The sequence below is a fragment of the Stegostoma tigrinum genome, chromosome 35 (genome assembly GCF_030684315.1).
Source record: "Stegostoma tigrinum isolate sSteTig4 chromosome 35, sSteTig4.hap1, whole genome shotgun sequence".
NCBI lineage: Eukaryota > Metazoa > Chordata > Chondrichthyes > Orectolobiformes > Stegostomatidae > Stegostoma > Stegostoma tigrinum.
The window spans coordinates 12,094,711-12,111,316 of record NC_081388.1 but is presented as its reverse complement, the minus strand read 5'-3'; the positions used below and the strand labels follow the sequence as shown (position 1 = coordinate 12,111,316).

At 46.4% G+C, this 16,606-nt stretch overlaps 1 protein-coding gene across 2 annotated transcripts in view; it reads left to right on the top strand.

The window, feature by feature from the left end:
• LOC125447552 (E3 ubiquitin-protein ligase RNF220-like) overlaps positions 1-16,606 on the top strand; it is a 106,053-nt gene that overhangs the window by 40,338 nt on the left and 49,109 nt on the right. For both annotated transcript variants that reach the window (XM_048522026.2, XM_048522027.2), the window contains exons 9-11: positions 411-507; positions 1,487-1,564; positions 6,103-6,217. In XM_048522026.2, the coding sequence (XP_048377983.1) occupies positions 411-507; positions 1,487-1,564; positions 6,103-6,217 (290 nt within the window). The remainder of the gene's footprint in view (positions 1-410; positions 508-1,486; positions 1,565-6,102; positions 6,218-16,606) is intronic.

Here is a 16,606-nt window from a genome sequence, read left to right as displayed (position 1 = left end):
CCTGCTTCCACACTGTAGAGATTCAAAGTTCCAAGGGGAAAGATATAAAAAGGGACCTGAGGGGCAATATTTTTCACGCAAGGGCGGTGCATCTATGGAAGGAGCTGCCAGAGGAAGTGGTGGAGGCTGGTACAATTACAACATTTAAAAGGCATCTGGTTGGGTCCATGAATAAGAAGGGTTTGGAGGGATATGGGCCAAGTGGGATTAGATTAATTTAGGAAATCTGGTCGGCATGGACAAATTGGGCCAAAGGGCCTGTTTCTGTGCCGTTTGTCTCTTTGACCATGCTGGCCTTTTCTGAGATGATTAACCCCCACATCAACATTCAAACTGCTGCGAGCTATTTCTGATGCTACTTGTACGTTGCCAATGTTACAATAAATAACCAACGCAATTATCTGCCACAGGATCAAACTCTTGCACAACACAGAGTTTGACAAGTAGAGACAGCGATGGAGATCTCGACACTGACAGAGATGAGATACCACTTTTCACTAAGTTTAAGTATCCTTCACGTGAGATTTCTGAACCAATCCTGACCGAACAGCGCATCTTAAAATAAAACCTCAGCAGTTTGCTGTCTCTCAGACTTGGCAAGCTAAATTTGAAGGGTCAGTGTCACAGGGCACAGTGTTTAAGAAATATTCTGTTAGATTACACCTGTTCTGAATTCAGATGCAGCACCTAGCATTGGAAATGCCTTTTAATCTCAATCTAGAAATACTGGGAAAACCTAAAAAATACTGAAGATTTCCGAATGTTCCTGTGTCAATGTGAAAGCAAATAATATCTCAGTCAGACAAAGTAATTGAGAATGTTTATCTCTGGTTCTTAAGGATTACTGGCGAGAGTGAGGAAGCCTGAAAATGAGGCAAGGCAGAAAAATGTGATGCATTTTTCACGAGACTCGAGCAGATAAAAAAAGAGGACTGACAGGATCGTTTAAAATCATGAAGGCAAGGGACAGAATAGATGTTCTCAGCGACTGTTGAGACAGAATGATGGGACGCAGATTGAAGATTTGAGGCAGTGGATTGTATGACCGGAGGCAGTGACTTACATGGTAGAACAATTTGGATAAACATTGAAAGAAAAGAGAACAGAAGGACATGGCAGTAGGGCTTGCTTGTGGGATTGGAGGAGGGGAAGCAGAATGATGAGAGCTGCCTCAGTATTGTAATCCCGACACAATTCCCGCCCGCGATGCTGTTTCTACTGCAGGTAAACACATTTTGCTCTTGAGGCAACAAGGTGCAGAGCTGGATGAACACAGCAGGCCAAGCAGCATCAGAGGAGTAGGAAGGCTGATGTTTCGGGCCTAGGCCCTTCATCAGAAAGGCATCACAAGGCATCAGGTTCAGATTCCATGAGAGGGAGAGCGCCATGATGAGGATAGATTGGTTAGAGTCGACACCATCATCAGCAAGTGTGTTTCCACTGGACCCAGGTTTTCCAATCTCTCCTTAACCAGTGCTTTCTACAGATGTTCAGCAGCAGAGGGCCCGAATGGTCAGGCACAGAAGCTGGTAGAAGCGCAGGACCAGCACAGTGTGATGATAAGGTAAGTTCCACCCTGTCAGCGATAGGAATAAACAGGGCCACCATTAGTTAGTGAGTATGAATGGCTGGTCGTGTTAGCGAGGGATTGGAATTGAGTTGCAGAATGGGGGCATTCGATCAGGTTTCTTGAGGCTGTTGGATTGCACTTGACTGTTCTAGTTATGGGTCAGTCTGGCCTCACAGCTGAGAGGGCCCTCTCTCTCCTATGAACCATTTTTTTTATTGTTGGGCTGAGAGAGAGCTGAACAAAGAGACAAACTCCATCGTAGACTCAGAGAATGCTGCTACAGCTGGCCATTGGTCAGAGTGATTTAGCTAAACCCGCTCATCTCTTCACAGAATCCCTACAGTAAGCAGGCTACTTGGCCCATTGAGTGCCTCTGAAAAGCATCCCACCCCAACCTGAGATAACAAGGTGTGGAACTGGATGAACACAGCAGGCCAAGCAGCATCTTAGGAGCAGGAAAGCTGACATTTTAGACCTAGGTCCTTAATCAGAAATGGGGAATGGGAAGAGGGCTCTGAAATAAATAGGGAGAGAGGGGGAGGTGGATAGAAGATGGTTGGAGGAGTAATTAGGTGGAGGGGAGACAGACAAGTTAAAGAGGTGGGGATGGTGCCAGTAAAGGTGAGTGTAGGTGGGGAGGTAGGGAGGGGATAAGTCAGTACGGGGAGGACAGGCAGGTCAAGGGGGTCGGATGAGGTTAGTAGGTAGGAAATGGAGGTGAGGCTTGATGTGGGAAGAGGAGATAGGTGAGAGTAAGAGCAGGTTAGGGAAGCGGGGACGAGCTGGGCTGGTTTTGGGATGCGGCGGGGGGAGGGGAGATTTTGAAGCTTGTGAAGTCCACATCGATACCATTGGGCTGCAGGGTTCCCAAGCGGAATATGAGTTGCTGTTCCTGCAACCTTCAGGTGGCATCGTTGTGGCACTGCAGGAAGCCCATGATGGACATGTCGTCTAAGGAATGGGAGGGGGAGTTGAAATGGTTCGCGACTGGGGGGTGCACTTGTTTAGTGTGAACCGAGGTGTTATGCAAAGTGGTCCCGAAGCATCCGCTTGGTTTCCCCAATGTAGAGGAAGCCACACCGGGTACAGCGGATGCAGCATACCACATTGGTACATGTGTAGCTGAACATCTGCTTGATGTGGAAAGTCTTCTTGGGGCCTGGGATAGGGGTGAGGGAGGAGGTGTGGGGGCAAGAGTAGCATTTCCTGCGGTTGCAGGGGAAGGTGCCGGGTGTGGTGGGGTTAGAGGGGAGTGTGGAGCGAACAAGGGAGTCCCAGAGAGAGTGGTCTCTCCGGAAAGCAGACAAGGGTGGGGATGGAAAAATGTCTTGGGTGGTGGGGTCGGATTGTAGATGGTGGAAATGTCGGAGGATGATGCGTTGTATCCGTAGGTTGGTGGGGTGGTATGTGAGGACGAGGGGGATTCTCTTAGGGCGGTTATTGTGGGGGCGGGGTGTGAGGGATGAGTTGTGAGAAATGCGGGAGACACGGTCAAGGGCATTCTCAATGACTGCGGGGGGAAAGTTGCGGTCCTTGAAGAACGTGGACATCTGGGATGTGCGGGAGTGGAATGCCTCATCCTGGGTGCAGATGCGGCGGAGGCGAAGGAATTGGGAATAGGGGATGGCATTTTTGCAGGAAGGTGGGTGGGAGGAGGTGTATTCTAGGTAGCTGTGGGAGTCGATGGGCTTGAAATGGATGTAGGTGTTTGCCTGAAATGGAGACAGAGAGGCCCAGGAAGGTGAGGGATGTATTGGAGATGGCCCAGGTGAACTTGAGGTTGGGGTGGAAGGTGTTGGTGAAGTGGATGAACTGTTCGAGCTCCTCTCGGGAGCACGAGGAGGCACCGATACAGTCATCAATGTAACGGAGGAAGAGGTGGGGTTTGGGGCCAGTGTAGGTACGGAAGATGGACTGTTCCACATAACCTACAAAGAGGCAGGCATAGCTGGGGCCCATGCGGGTACCCATGGCCACCCCCTTTGTCTGTAGGAAGTGGGAGGAATCGAAAGAGAAGTTGTTAGGGTGAGGACGAGTTCGGCTTGGCGGATGAGGGTGTCGGTGGAGGGGGACTGGTCAGGCCTGTGGGACAGGAAGAAGCGGAGGGCTTTTAGGCCATCAGCATGAGGAATACAGGTGTATAGGGACTGGTACACCTGCCAATGTGGTATACTGCATCCGCTGTACCCGGTGTGGCTTCCTCTACATTGGGGAAACCAAGCAGAGGCTTGGGGACCGCTTTGCAGAACACCTACGCTCGGTTCGCAATAAACAATTGCACCTCCCAGTCGCAAACCATTTCCACTCCCCCTCCCATTCCTTAGACGACATGTCTATCCTGGGCCTCCTGCAGTGCCACAATGATGTCACCCGAAGGTTGCAGGAACAGCAACTCATATTCCGCTTGGGAATCCTGCAGCCCAATGGTATCAATGTGGATTTCGCCAGCTTCAAAATCTCCCCTCCCCCGCCCCCCTCACTGCATCTCAAAACCAGCCCAGCTCGTCCCCACCTCCCTAACCTGTCCTTCCTCTCACCTATCCCCTCCTCCCACCTCAAGCCCCACCCCCATTTCCTACCTACCAACCTCATACCGCCCGCTTGGCCTGTCTGTCCTCCCCGGACTGACCTATCCCCTCCCTACCTTCCCACCTACACTCACCTTTACTGGCTCCATCCCCGCCCCTTTAACTTGTCTGTCTCCTCTCCACTTATCTTCTCCTCTATCCATCTTCGATCCGCCTCCCCCTCGCTCCCTATTTATATCAGAATCCCCTTCCCCTGCCCCATTTGTGAAGAAGGGTCTAGGCCCGAAACATCAGCTTTCCTGCTCCTCTGATGCTGCTTGGCCTGCTGTGTTCATCCAGCTCTACACCTTGTTATCTCGGATTCTCCAGTATCGGCAGTTCCTATCATCACCTCGACCTGCACCTCTTTGGACTGTGGGACGAAACCCACACAGACACAGGGAGGCTCTACACAGACAATCGCCTGAGGGTGGGATTGAAGCCGATTCCATGGCACTGAGGCAGCAGTGCTAACCACTGAGCCACCAGGCCACCCCATACTTCACTTCACAAATTCTTTCAATTCCCTTTTGAAAGTCATGGTTGAATATGCCTTGTTCACGTTCCCAGGATGTGCAATCTGGACTCGCTGTGTGAAGGCTTTTTTTTCTCATTGGCTTCCCTTTGTTGTGTCAGTCACTCCAAAACAGTGGCTCTTCAGCTGTTAACCTTTGGGGATCAGTATCTCTCTGCCTACTCCCTGTTGGACCTTCAGGATTTGGGACACCTCTATCAAATCGCTTTCCCACATTCCCTCAGCTCCTCCACTCCATCCGTGTAATGGGATTTCCTCATCCCTGGAGCAATTTGTCTCGATGTTTTCTCCTCCCTGTCTAAAGTCTCCATATCGTTCCTCAGGTTGAACGTGATGAGGTCAAACACGCATTTTGTAAAGTCATCAGCAGGAAGGAAGTTCAGGCGCTCACTGTCCCTTAAATACATTTACGCAACTCAAACCTCCTTTGGTTTCACAACTGCTGTGTTTAAGGCACCTTTAGCCCCTCTGGTCTAAATGTGACTCCATATACACAGTGATGTGAATGACTTTCAATTGCCCTCTGGGAAATTAGGGATGGACTGGTCTAGCTAATGGTGTCCACACCCTATGAAAGAATGTTAAAAAAAACCTGCCCCCCAATGTTAATAAACAGATGCATGTTCCTAAGTTTAAAAGTCCAGTAAAATGTTAATGTCTCCAGAAGGCTGTGGGGCAATGTTTTGGGTTGTAGCCGGAATGCTTTTAATGGTGAAAAGTTACAGGCATAATGCTTAGAATCCTAGAATTTGACCCAACAGAATGAGGCTATTCGACCCATCATTAATGTACCAGCTCCTGAAAGAGCTCCACAGCTAGTCCCAGTCTCAAGCCTTAGCTCCATAGCCTTCTAAATTCATCCCTTTCAAATATCAATCCAATCTTTTCGGAAACTTCCTATGGAATTTGATTATCCAGAAAGAAAGGTCTCGTATTTATATATCACTTCCCATCTCCGCAGCACATCCCACAGTGATTTACAGCCAATTAATGTGCTCCCAATTAAGGCTGGGCAGCTGGTTTTGCGATGCCAACAGCGCGGGTTCCATTCCCGCGCCACCTCCTTGATCTCACCCCTCACCTGAGGCCTGGCGACCCTCAGGTTAAATTCATCGCTGGCTCTCTCTGGGACCATGGAAACTTTAGCTCATTTAAAGTCCCCTCAAATAGATGGCAGCGGTCCCTCGTTGGAGAGTCAAGCTGGGCTTGTGTGCTTCAGTCTCGGGATTGGAGCTTGGAACAGACAGTAAACAGCAGGGAGGGGATGCCGTGGACTTTGGGCATTGTCTTCAGGATCTTTGTGGGTCCACTGGGCTAGAAGGGATCCCATTGTACAAGAGTGGTCCTAGATTGTGGTAATATAGACATGGTCTTGATGTACAATTCACATTCCCACAGATTCCAGCTTTAACCTGTTGCATCCTCTACAGAATGGTTAACCCTGTGGTGGACAGAGGTGTAACCTCAGACATCCTGAAAGCCCGGATCAGTGAGCTCACACAGAAGCTGTTACAGAGGGAAACCTACAGATGCCATGTGTGTATGGTAAGGAGTCTGGCCACTTGCTGCGAAACTCTATGATTCCAACATTTCTCTTTCCTCTCCCAAAGCTGTTCCCTCTGTGTGGCCTTCCCCTCTCCTTGGCGGCACTGAGTTCGGTTGGAAGACCCCAGCCGGTGCCCCTAGTGAGAGTTCACAGAGCGGAGATCCGCACCATATCAGCGTAGTGGCCATGCACAAGGTACAAATTAATCTTCCTAAATACCCACTAACTTCTACCAAGGAAAGCTCTTGGGAGAGGACAGGGTCTTGCTAGATTGTGATGCCTATCATAGTCCAGCAGTAAGTAAATACTCACCTCCAAGGCTCCCAGATGAAATATTAGGTGGTGTACGAGAACAGCTTCTTTCGCACTGTTATTAGATTTCTGAATGGACCCCTCAAATGTTAAATTTAATGTTGATCTTGTTCTCTGTGCACCTTCTCTGCAGCTGTAACATTGTCTATTACCCTCATGCATTTTGTATGGTACGCTCTGCCCGTACTGCACACAAAACAGAACTTTTCATTGTACTAAGGTACACGTGACAATAGTAAATCAAATCAATAAAGGGTAGTTGTAGGACGGTGACAGGAGCCTTTAAACCAGATTCTGAAGGAATCTTTAGAACTATTAACTTTATTCCTTATTTCTTTCTGCCTAATTGTTTGGATCCAGGTAGCCGTTCCTAAGATGATGCTGTGCATGGTGACATTGAAAAAGTTTTCACCGTACTCCTGCACTTGAGTACACATCACAATAAGGTCTAAATCTAAGATGATGAAACAATATTTAAGCAAATATGTTGGATTGTAGAGTTAACACAGTGTGGAGCTGGGGGAACACAGCAGGCCAAGCAGGAAAGTTGATGTTTCAGGGTCACGACCCTTGTTACTGCCCCTCTGATGCTGCCTGGCCTGCTGTGTAGCTCCAGCTCTATGCCTTGTTACATCAGATTCCAGCATCTGCAGTTCTTGCTGTCTCTTGTCGGATTGTATCTTGTCTAATGGGAAGCTGGGAGGGTTTTGAACTGCATTTCGATGCTGGGGTTGAGGTAATTCTTGTTTTGTCTTTGCGGGAAGCAGGAGAGATAGGGGGAGAAAAAAATCATCTTTGGTGACAAGTTGATTCATTAAATGCGTTCTTTGAAATAGGGCAAGCTGGAACAGGCTGTCCTGAGAGAAGTCTCTCTGTCTCTCTCTCTCTCTCTCTCCTGTCGGCTGAGCCAGTTTTGAGGAGTTGAACCTGTCAGGCTTCAGCAGCTAAGCATCATAATTGTGAACCCTCCAATTGCCTTTAATGTGACACCCTGGCCTTAGGGGCTAGGCCTCTCCCAGATAGACGCCTCCTGGCACATGGGAGGCACAGCTGCTAACTCCTGCATTACACCATTGCCAATGTTACATCAGGCCCTGGCTGACATCAGGTCTTCACATGATCAGTCCCCAACCCCTCCCTAAGGCCTGTACTGCTCTGGGACACAGGCCAACGTGGGTGGTAAGTCCCACCCTAGTCAGAACTCTCACCTGTTTACCTTAGCCAACCCTCCCCACCCCTGTCCCAGAGAAACAGGAGAGTAAGGAGGGGCTTCCGAATCCAGTTCAGGCCTGGCTGCCTGCTTCAGATGTTCACCGATTGCATTGATCAATCTGTCTGTGACAAGCAGGACGATGATGCAGATTGGAGCTGGGATTTAGGCCAGCTATGACCTGGGGGCAGCGCGATGGCTCAGTCATTGTCATTGCTGCGACACAGCGCCAGGGACCTGGGTTCAATTCTACACTCAGGGCGAATGTCTGCATGGGTTTCCTCCGGGTGCTCCGGTTTCCTCCCACAGTTCGAAGCTGTGCAGGTTAGGGTGGATTGGCTGTGCTAAATTGCCTGTAGTGTCCATGGATATGTAGGCTAGCCGTGGGAAATGCAGAGTTACAGGGATGGAATGCTGCTCGGAGAGCAGTGTGGACTAGATGGGCTGAATAGCCTGCTTCTATCTTTAATTTCCCGTCAGCTCAAACTACATTCAAACCTGTCAGGGATTTAGTCTTTGTTTCTGAGCAACAGACAATAGGTGCAGGAGTAGACCATTCGGCCCTTCGAGCCAGCACCACCATTCATTATGATCATGGCTGATCATCCACAATCAGCATCCTGTTCCTGCCTTATCCCCGTAACCCTTGATTCCATGATCTTTAGGAGCTCTATCCATATCTTTCTTGAAAGTATCCAGAGACTTGGCCTCCACTGCCTACTACAGAGTACACAGGATAGAAATAAAGCATTCCACAGAATTCATTCCCCCAGGTACTGGCAGTGCACACCTTTTACAAAATGCGCTCTGATGAGGACAGTGGCTATAAGACCAGTGACAAAGGTTGCAAATCCTGCAGTGAGAAACTTACCACCTCACTGCTCAAAGCCCTGCCCCCCCTCCCTCATCTACAAGTCACAAGTCAGGAGTGGGATGGAATACCCCGCATTTGGCTGGGTGGGTGCAGCCCCAACAACATTGAAGAAGCTCAACATCATCTGGGACAAAGCAGCCCCCTCTTGATTGGCACCACACCCACACATATCCACACCCCCCACTACTGAGTGCTCAGTAGCAGCAGTGTGTACCATCTACAAGGTGCACTGCAGGAATTCACCAAAGATCCTCCGACAGCAACTTCCAAACCCATGACCACTTCCACCGAGAAGGACAAGGGCAGCAGATACATGGGAACACCACCCCCTCCAAGTTCCGATCCAAGTCACTCAACATCCTGACTTGGAAATATATACTTTTCCTTTATTGCCACTGGATCGAAAGCCTGGAATTCCCTCCCAAATGGAATTGTGGGTCAATGCACAGGAATTGGACTGCAGTGGTTCAAGAAGGCAGCTCAGCACCACCTTCTCAAGGGGGAGCTAGGGAGGGGCAATAAATACTGAGCCCAGCCAGTAACACCACAAACTGTGAAAGAAGAGTCGAAAAGAGGAGTGTGTTGGTGAGAACAGAGACGGCGCTGGCTGTGGCTGAGAATAGAGAGAGATCAGTGCGTAGGGGAGTATCTATCATTAGGATCAGTGCATGGAGGAGTATCTATAATTAGGGAACAGTGAGTGTGGGAGTATCTATAATTAGGGATCAGTGCATGGAGGAGTATCTATAATTAGGGATCAGTGCGTGGGGGAGTATCTATAATTAGGGATCAGTGTGTGGGGGAGTATCTATCATTAGGGATCAGTGAGTGGGGGAGTATCTATAATTAGGGATCAGAGCGTAGGGGAGTATCTATAATTAGGGATCAGTGTGTGTGGGAGTATCTATAATTAGGGATCAGTGCGTAGGGGAGTATCTATAATTAGGGATCAGTGTGTGTGGGAGTATCTATAATTAGGGATCAGTGCGTAGGGGAGTATCTATAATTAGGGATCAGTGCATGGGGGAGTATCTATAATTAGGGATCAGTGTGTGGGGGAGTATCTATAATTAGGGATCAGTGTGTGGTGGAGTATCTATAATTGGGCATCAGTGCGTGGGGGAGTATCTATAATTAGGGATCAGTGTGTGGGGGAGTATCTATAATTAGGGATCAGTGCGTGGGGGAGTATCTATAATTAGGGATCAGTGTGTGGTGGAGTATCTATAATTGGGCATCAGTGCGTGGGGGAGTATCTATAATTAGGAATCAGTGTGTGGGGGAGTATCTATAATTAGGGATCAGTGTGTGGAGACATATCTATAATTAGGGATCAGTGTGTGGGGGAGTATCTATAATTAGGGATCAGTGTGTGGAGAAGTATCTATAATTAGGGATCAGTGCGTGGGGGAGTATCTATAATTAGGGATCAGTGCGTGGAGAAGTATCTATAATTAGGGATCAGTGTGTGGGAAGTATCTATAATTAGGGATCAGTGCGTGGAGAAGTATCTATAATTAGGGATCAGTGTGTGGGGGAGCATCTATAATTAGGGATCAGTGTGTGGGGGAGGATCTATAATTAGGGATCAATGCGTGGAGAAGTATCTATAATTAGGGATCAGTGCATGGAGAAGTATCTATAATTAGGGATCAGTGTGTGGGAAGTATCTATAATTAGGGATCAGTGCGTGGGGGAGTATCTATAATTAGGGATCAGTGCGTGGAGAAGTATCTATAATTAGGGATCAGTGCGTGGGAAGTATCTATAATTAGGGATCAGTGCGTGGAGAAGTATCTATAATTAGGGATCAGTGTGTGGGGGAGTATCTATAATTAGGGATCAGTGCGTGGGGGAGTATCTATAATTAGGGATCAGTGTGTGGAGGATTATCTATAATGAGGGATCAGTGTATGGAGAAGTATCTATAATTAGGGATCAGTGCGTGGAGAAGTATCCATAATTAGGGATCAGTGTGTGGAGAAGTATCTCTAATTAGGGACCAGTGTGTGGTAGAGTATCTATAATTAGGGATCAGTGTGTGGGAGTATCTATAATTAGGGATTAGTGTGTGGAGAAGTATCTATAATTAGGGATCAGTGCGTTGGGGAGGATCTGTAATTAGGGATCAGTGCGTGGGGGAGTATCTATAATTAGGGATCAGTGTGTGGAGAAGTATCTATAATTATGGATCAGTGCGTTGGGGAGTATCTATAATGAGGGATCAGTGCGTGGGGGACTATCTATAATTAGGCATCAGTGCGTGTGGGAGTATCTATAATGAGGGATCAGTGTGTGGGGGAGTATCTATAATTAGGGATCAGTGTGTGGAGAAGTATCTATAATTAGGGATCAGTGCCTGGGGGTGTTTCTGTAATTAGGGATCAGTGTGTGGAGAGTATCTATAATTAGAGATCAGTGTGTGGGGGAGTATCTATAATTAGGGATCAGTGCGTGGGGGAGTATCTATAATTAGGGATCAGTGTGTGGGGGAGTATCTATAATTAGGGATCAGTGTGTGGAGAAGTATCTATAATTAGGGATCAGTGCGTGGGGGAGTATCTATAATTTGGGATCAGTGTGTGGAGAAGTATCTATAATTAGGGATCAGTGTGTGGAGGAGTATCTATAATTAGGGATCAGTGTGTGGGGAAGTATCTATAATCAGGGATCAGTGTGTGTGGGAGTATCTATAATTAGGGATCAGTGTGTCTGGGAGTATCGATAATTAGGGATCAGTGTGTGGGGAAGTATCTATAATTAGGGATCAGTGTGTGTGGGAGTATCTATAATTAGGGATCAGTGCGTGGGGGAGTATCTATAATTAGGGATCAGTGTGTGGAGAAGTATCTATAATTAGGGATCAGTGCGTGGAGAGTATCTATAGTTAGCGTTCAGTGTGTGTGTGAGTATCTATAATTAGGCATCAGTGTGCGTGGGAGTATCTATAATTAGGGATCAGTGTGTGTGGGAGTATCTATAATTAGGGATTAGTGCGTGGGGGAGTATCTATAATTAGGGATCAGTGTGTTTGGGAGTATCTATAATTAGGGATCAGTGTCTGGAGAAGTACCTATACTTAGGGATCAGCGCGTGGGGGAGTATCTATAATTAGGGATCAGTGTGTGTGGGAGTATCTATAATTAGGGATCAGTTCGTGGGGGAGTATCTATAATTAGGGATCAGTGTGTCGGGGAGTATCTATAATTAGGGATCAGTGAGTGGGGGAGTATCTATAATTAGGGATCAGAGCGTAGGGGAGTATCTATAATTAGGGATCAGTGTGTGTGGGAGTATCTATAATTAGGGATCAGTGCGTAGGGGAGTATCTATAATTAGGGATCAGTGTGTGTGGGAGTATCTATAATTAGGGATCAGTGCGTAGGGGAGTATCTATAATTAGGGATCAGTGCGTGGGGGAGTATCTATAATTAGGGATCAGTGTGTGGGGGAGTATCTATAATTAGGGATCAGTGTGTGGTGGAGTATCTATAATTGGGCATCAGTGCGTGGGGGAGTATCTATAATTAGGGATCAGTGTGTGGGGGAGTATCTATAATTAGGGATCAGTGCGTGGGGGAGTATCTATAATTAGAGATCAGTGTGTGGTGGAGTATCTATAATTGGGCATCAGTGCGTGGGGGAGTATCTATAAATAGGAATCAGTGTGTGGGGGAGTATCTATAATTAGGGATCAGTGTGTGGAGACATATCTATAATTAGGGATCAGTGTGTGGGGGAGTATCTATAATTAGGGATCAGTCTGTGGAGAAGTATCTATAATTAGGGATCAGTGCGTGGGGGAGTATCTATAATTAGGGATCAGTGTGTGGGGGAGTATCTATAATTAGGGATCAGTGTGTGGAGAAGTATCTATAATTAGGGATCAGTGCATGGGGGAGTATCTATAACTAGGGATCAGTGTGTGGGGGAGTATCTATAATTAGGGATCAGTGCATGGAGAAGTATCTATAATTAGGTATCAGTGCGTGGAGAAGTATCTATAATTAGGGATCAGTGCGTGGAGAAGTATCTATAATTAGGGATCAGTGCGTGGGGGAGTATCTATAATTAGGGATCAGTGCGTGGAGAAGTATCTATAATTAGGGATCAGTGCGTGGGAAGTATATATAATTAGGGATCAGTGCGTGGAGAAGTATCAATAATTAGGAATCAGTGTGTGGGGGAGTATCTATAATTAGGGATCAGTGCGTGGGGGAGTATCTTTAATTAGGGATCAGTGTGTGGAGGAGTATCTATAATGAGGGATCAGTGTGTGGAGAAGTATCTATAATTAGGGATCAGTGCGTGGAGAAGTATCCATAATTAGGGATCAGTGTGTGGAGAAGTATCTCTAATTAGGGATCAGTGTGTGGTGGAGTATCTATAATTAGGGATCAGTGTGTGGGAGTATCTATAATTAGGGATTAGTGTGTGGAGAAGTATCTATAATTAGGGATCAGTGCGTTGGGGAGGATCTATAATTAGGGATCAGTGCGTTGGGGAGTATCTATAATTAGGGATCAGTGTGTGGGGGAGTATCTATAATTAGGGATCAGTGTGTGGAGAAGTATCTATAATTATGGATCAGTGCGTTGGGGAGTATCTATAATGATGGATCAGTGCGTGGGGGCCTATCTATAATTAGGGATCAGTGCGTGTGGGAGTATCTATAATTAGGGATCAGTGTGTGGGGGAGTATCAATAATTAGGGATCAGTGTGTGGAGAAGTATCTATAATTAGGGATCAGTGCCTGGGGGTGTTTCTGTAATTAGGGATCAGTGTGTGGAGAGTATCTATAATTAGAGATCAGTGTGTGGGGGAGTATCTATAATTAGGGATCAGTGCGTGGGGGAGTATCTATAATTAGGGATCAGTGCGTGGGGGAGTATCTATAATTAGGGATCAGTGTGTGGGGGAGTATCTATAATTAGGGATCAGTGTGTGGAGAAGTATCTATAATTAGGGATCAGTGCGTGGGGGAGTATCTATATTTAGGGATCAGTGCGTGGGGGAGTATCTATAATTAGGGATCAGTGTGTGGAGAAGTATCTATAATTAGGGATCAGTGTGTGGAGGAGTATCTATAATTAGGGATCAGTGTGGGGAAGTATCTATAATTAGGGATCAGTGTGTGGGGAAGTATCTATAATTAGGGATCAGTGTGTGTGGGAGTATCTATAATTAGGGATCAGTGTGTCTGGGAGTATCTATAAATAGGGATCAGTGCGTGGGGGAGTATCGATAATTAGGGATCAGTGTGTGTGGAAGTATCTATAATTAGGGATCAGTGCGTGGAGCGTATCTATAGTTAGCGTTCAGTGTGTGTGTGAGTATTTATAATTAGGCATCAGTGTGCGTGGGAGTATCTATAATTAGGGATCAGTGTGTGTGGGAGTATCTATAATTAGGGATCAGTGCGTAGGGGAGTATCTATAATTAGGGATCAGTGTGTGGTGGAGTATCTATAATTGGGCATCAGTGCGTGGGGGAGTATCTATAATTAGGGATCAGTGTGTGGGGGAGTATCTATAATTAGGGATCAGTGCGTGGGGGAGTATCTATAATTAGGGATCAGTGTGTGGTGGAGTATCTATAATTGGGCATCAGTGCGTGGGGGAGTATCTATAAATAGGAATCAGTGTGTGGGGGAGTATCTATAATTAGGGATCAGTGTGTGGAGACATATCTATAATTAGGGATCAGTGTGTGGGGGAGTATCTATAATTAGGGATCAGTGTGTGGAGAAGTATCTATAATTAGGGATCAGTGTGTGGGGGAGTATCCATAAATAGGGATCAGTGTGTGGGGGAGTATCAATAATTAGGGATCAGTGTGTGGAGAAGTATCCATAATTAGGGATCAGTGCATGGGGGAGTATCTATAACTAGGGATCAGTGTGTGGGGGAGTATCTATAATTAGGGATCAGTGCATGGAGAAGTATCTATAATTAGTGATCAGTGCGTGGAGAAGTATCTATAATTAGGGAACAGTGTGTGGGGGAGTATCTATAATTAGGGATCAGTGCGTGGAGAAGTATCTATAATTAGGGATCAGTGTGTGGGAAGTATCTATAATTAGGGATCAGTGCGTGGAGAAGTATCGAAAATTAGGGATCAGTGTGTGGGGGAGTATCTATAATTAGGGATCAGTGCGTGGAGAAGTATCTATAATTATGGATCAGTGCGTGGAGAAGTATCTATAATTAGGGATCAGTGTGTGGGAAGTATCTATAATTAGGGATCAGTGCGTGGAGAAGTATCTATAATTAGGGATCAGTGCGTGGGGGAGTATCTATAATTAGGGATCAGTGCGTGGAGAAGTATCTATAATTAGGGATCAGTGCATGGGGGAGTATCTATAACTAGGGATCAGTGTGTGGGGGAGTATCTATAATTCGGGATCAGTGCATGGAGAAGTATCTATAATTAGGGATCAGTGCGTGGAGAAGTATCTATAATTAGGGATCAGTGCGTGGGGGAGTATCTATAATTAGGGATCAGTGCGTGGAGAAGTATCTATAATTAGGGATCAGTGCGTGGGAAGTATCTATCATTAGGGATCAGTGCGTGGAGAAGTATCTATAATTGGGGATCAGTGTGTGGGGGAGTATCTATAATTAGGGATCAGTGCGTGGGGAAGTATCTATAATTAGCGTTCAGTGTGTGTGTGAGTATTTATAATTAGGCATCAGTGTGCGTGGGAGTATCTATAATTAGGGATCAGTGTGTGTGGGAGTATCTATAATTAGGGATCAGTGCGTAGGGGAGTATCTATAATTAGGGATCAGTGTCTGGAGAAGTACCTATACTTAGGGATCAGCGCGTGGGGGAGTATCTATAATTAGGGATCAGTGTGTGTGGGAGTATCTATAATTAGGGATCAGTTCGTGGGGGAGTATCTATAATTAGGGATCAGTGAGTGGGGGAGTATCTATAATTAGGGATCAGAGCGTAGGGGAGTATCTATAATTAGGGATCAGTGTGTGTGGGAGTATCTATAATTAGGGACCAGTGCGTAGGGGAGTATCTATAATTAGGGATCAGTGTGTGTGGGAGTATCTATAATTAGGGATCAGTGCGTAGGGGAGTATCTATAATTAGGGATCAGTGCGTGGGGGAGTATCTATAATTAGGGATCAGTGTGTGGGGGAGTATCTATAATTAGGGATCAGTGTGTGGTGGAGTATCTATAATTGGGCATCAGTGCGTGGGGGAGTATCTATAATTAGGGATCAGTGTGTGGGGGAGTATCTATAATTAGGGATCAGTGTGTGTGGGAGTATCTATAATTAGGGATCAGTGCGTAGGGGAGTATCTATAATTAGGGATCAGTGTGTGTGGGAGTATCTATAATTAGGGATCAGTGCGTAGGGGAGTATCTATAATTAGGGATCAGTGCGTGGGGGAGTATCTATAATTAGGGATCAGTGTGTGGGGGAGTATCTATAATTAGGGATCAGTGTGTGGTGGAGTATCTATAATTGGGCATCAGTGCGTGGGGGAGTATCTATAATTAGGGATCAGTGTGTGGGGGAGTATCTATAATTAGGGATCAGTGCGTGGGGGAGTATCTATAATTAGAGATCAGTGTGTGGTGGAGTATCTATAATTGGGCATCAGTGCGTGGGGGAGTATCTATAAATAGGAATCAGTGTGTGGGGGAGTATCTATAATTAGGGATCAGTGTGTGGAGACATATCTATAATTAGGGATCAGTGTGTGGGGGAGTATCTATAATTAGGGATCAGTCTGTGGAGAAGTATCTATAATTAGGGATCAGTGCGTGGGGGAGTATCTATAATTAGGGATCAGTGTGTGGGGGAGTATCTATAATTAGGGATCAGTGTGTGGAGAAGTATCTATAATTAGGGATCAGTGCATGGGGGAGTATCTATAACTAGGGATCAGTGTGTGGGGGAGTATCTATAATTAGGGATCAGTGCATGGAGAAGTATCTATAATTAGGTATCAGTGCGTGGAGAAGTATC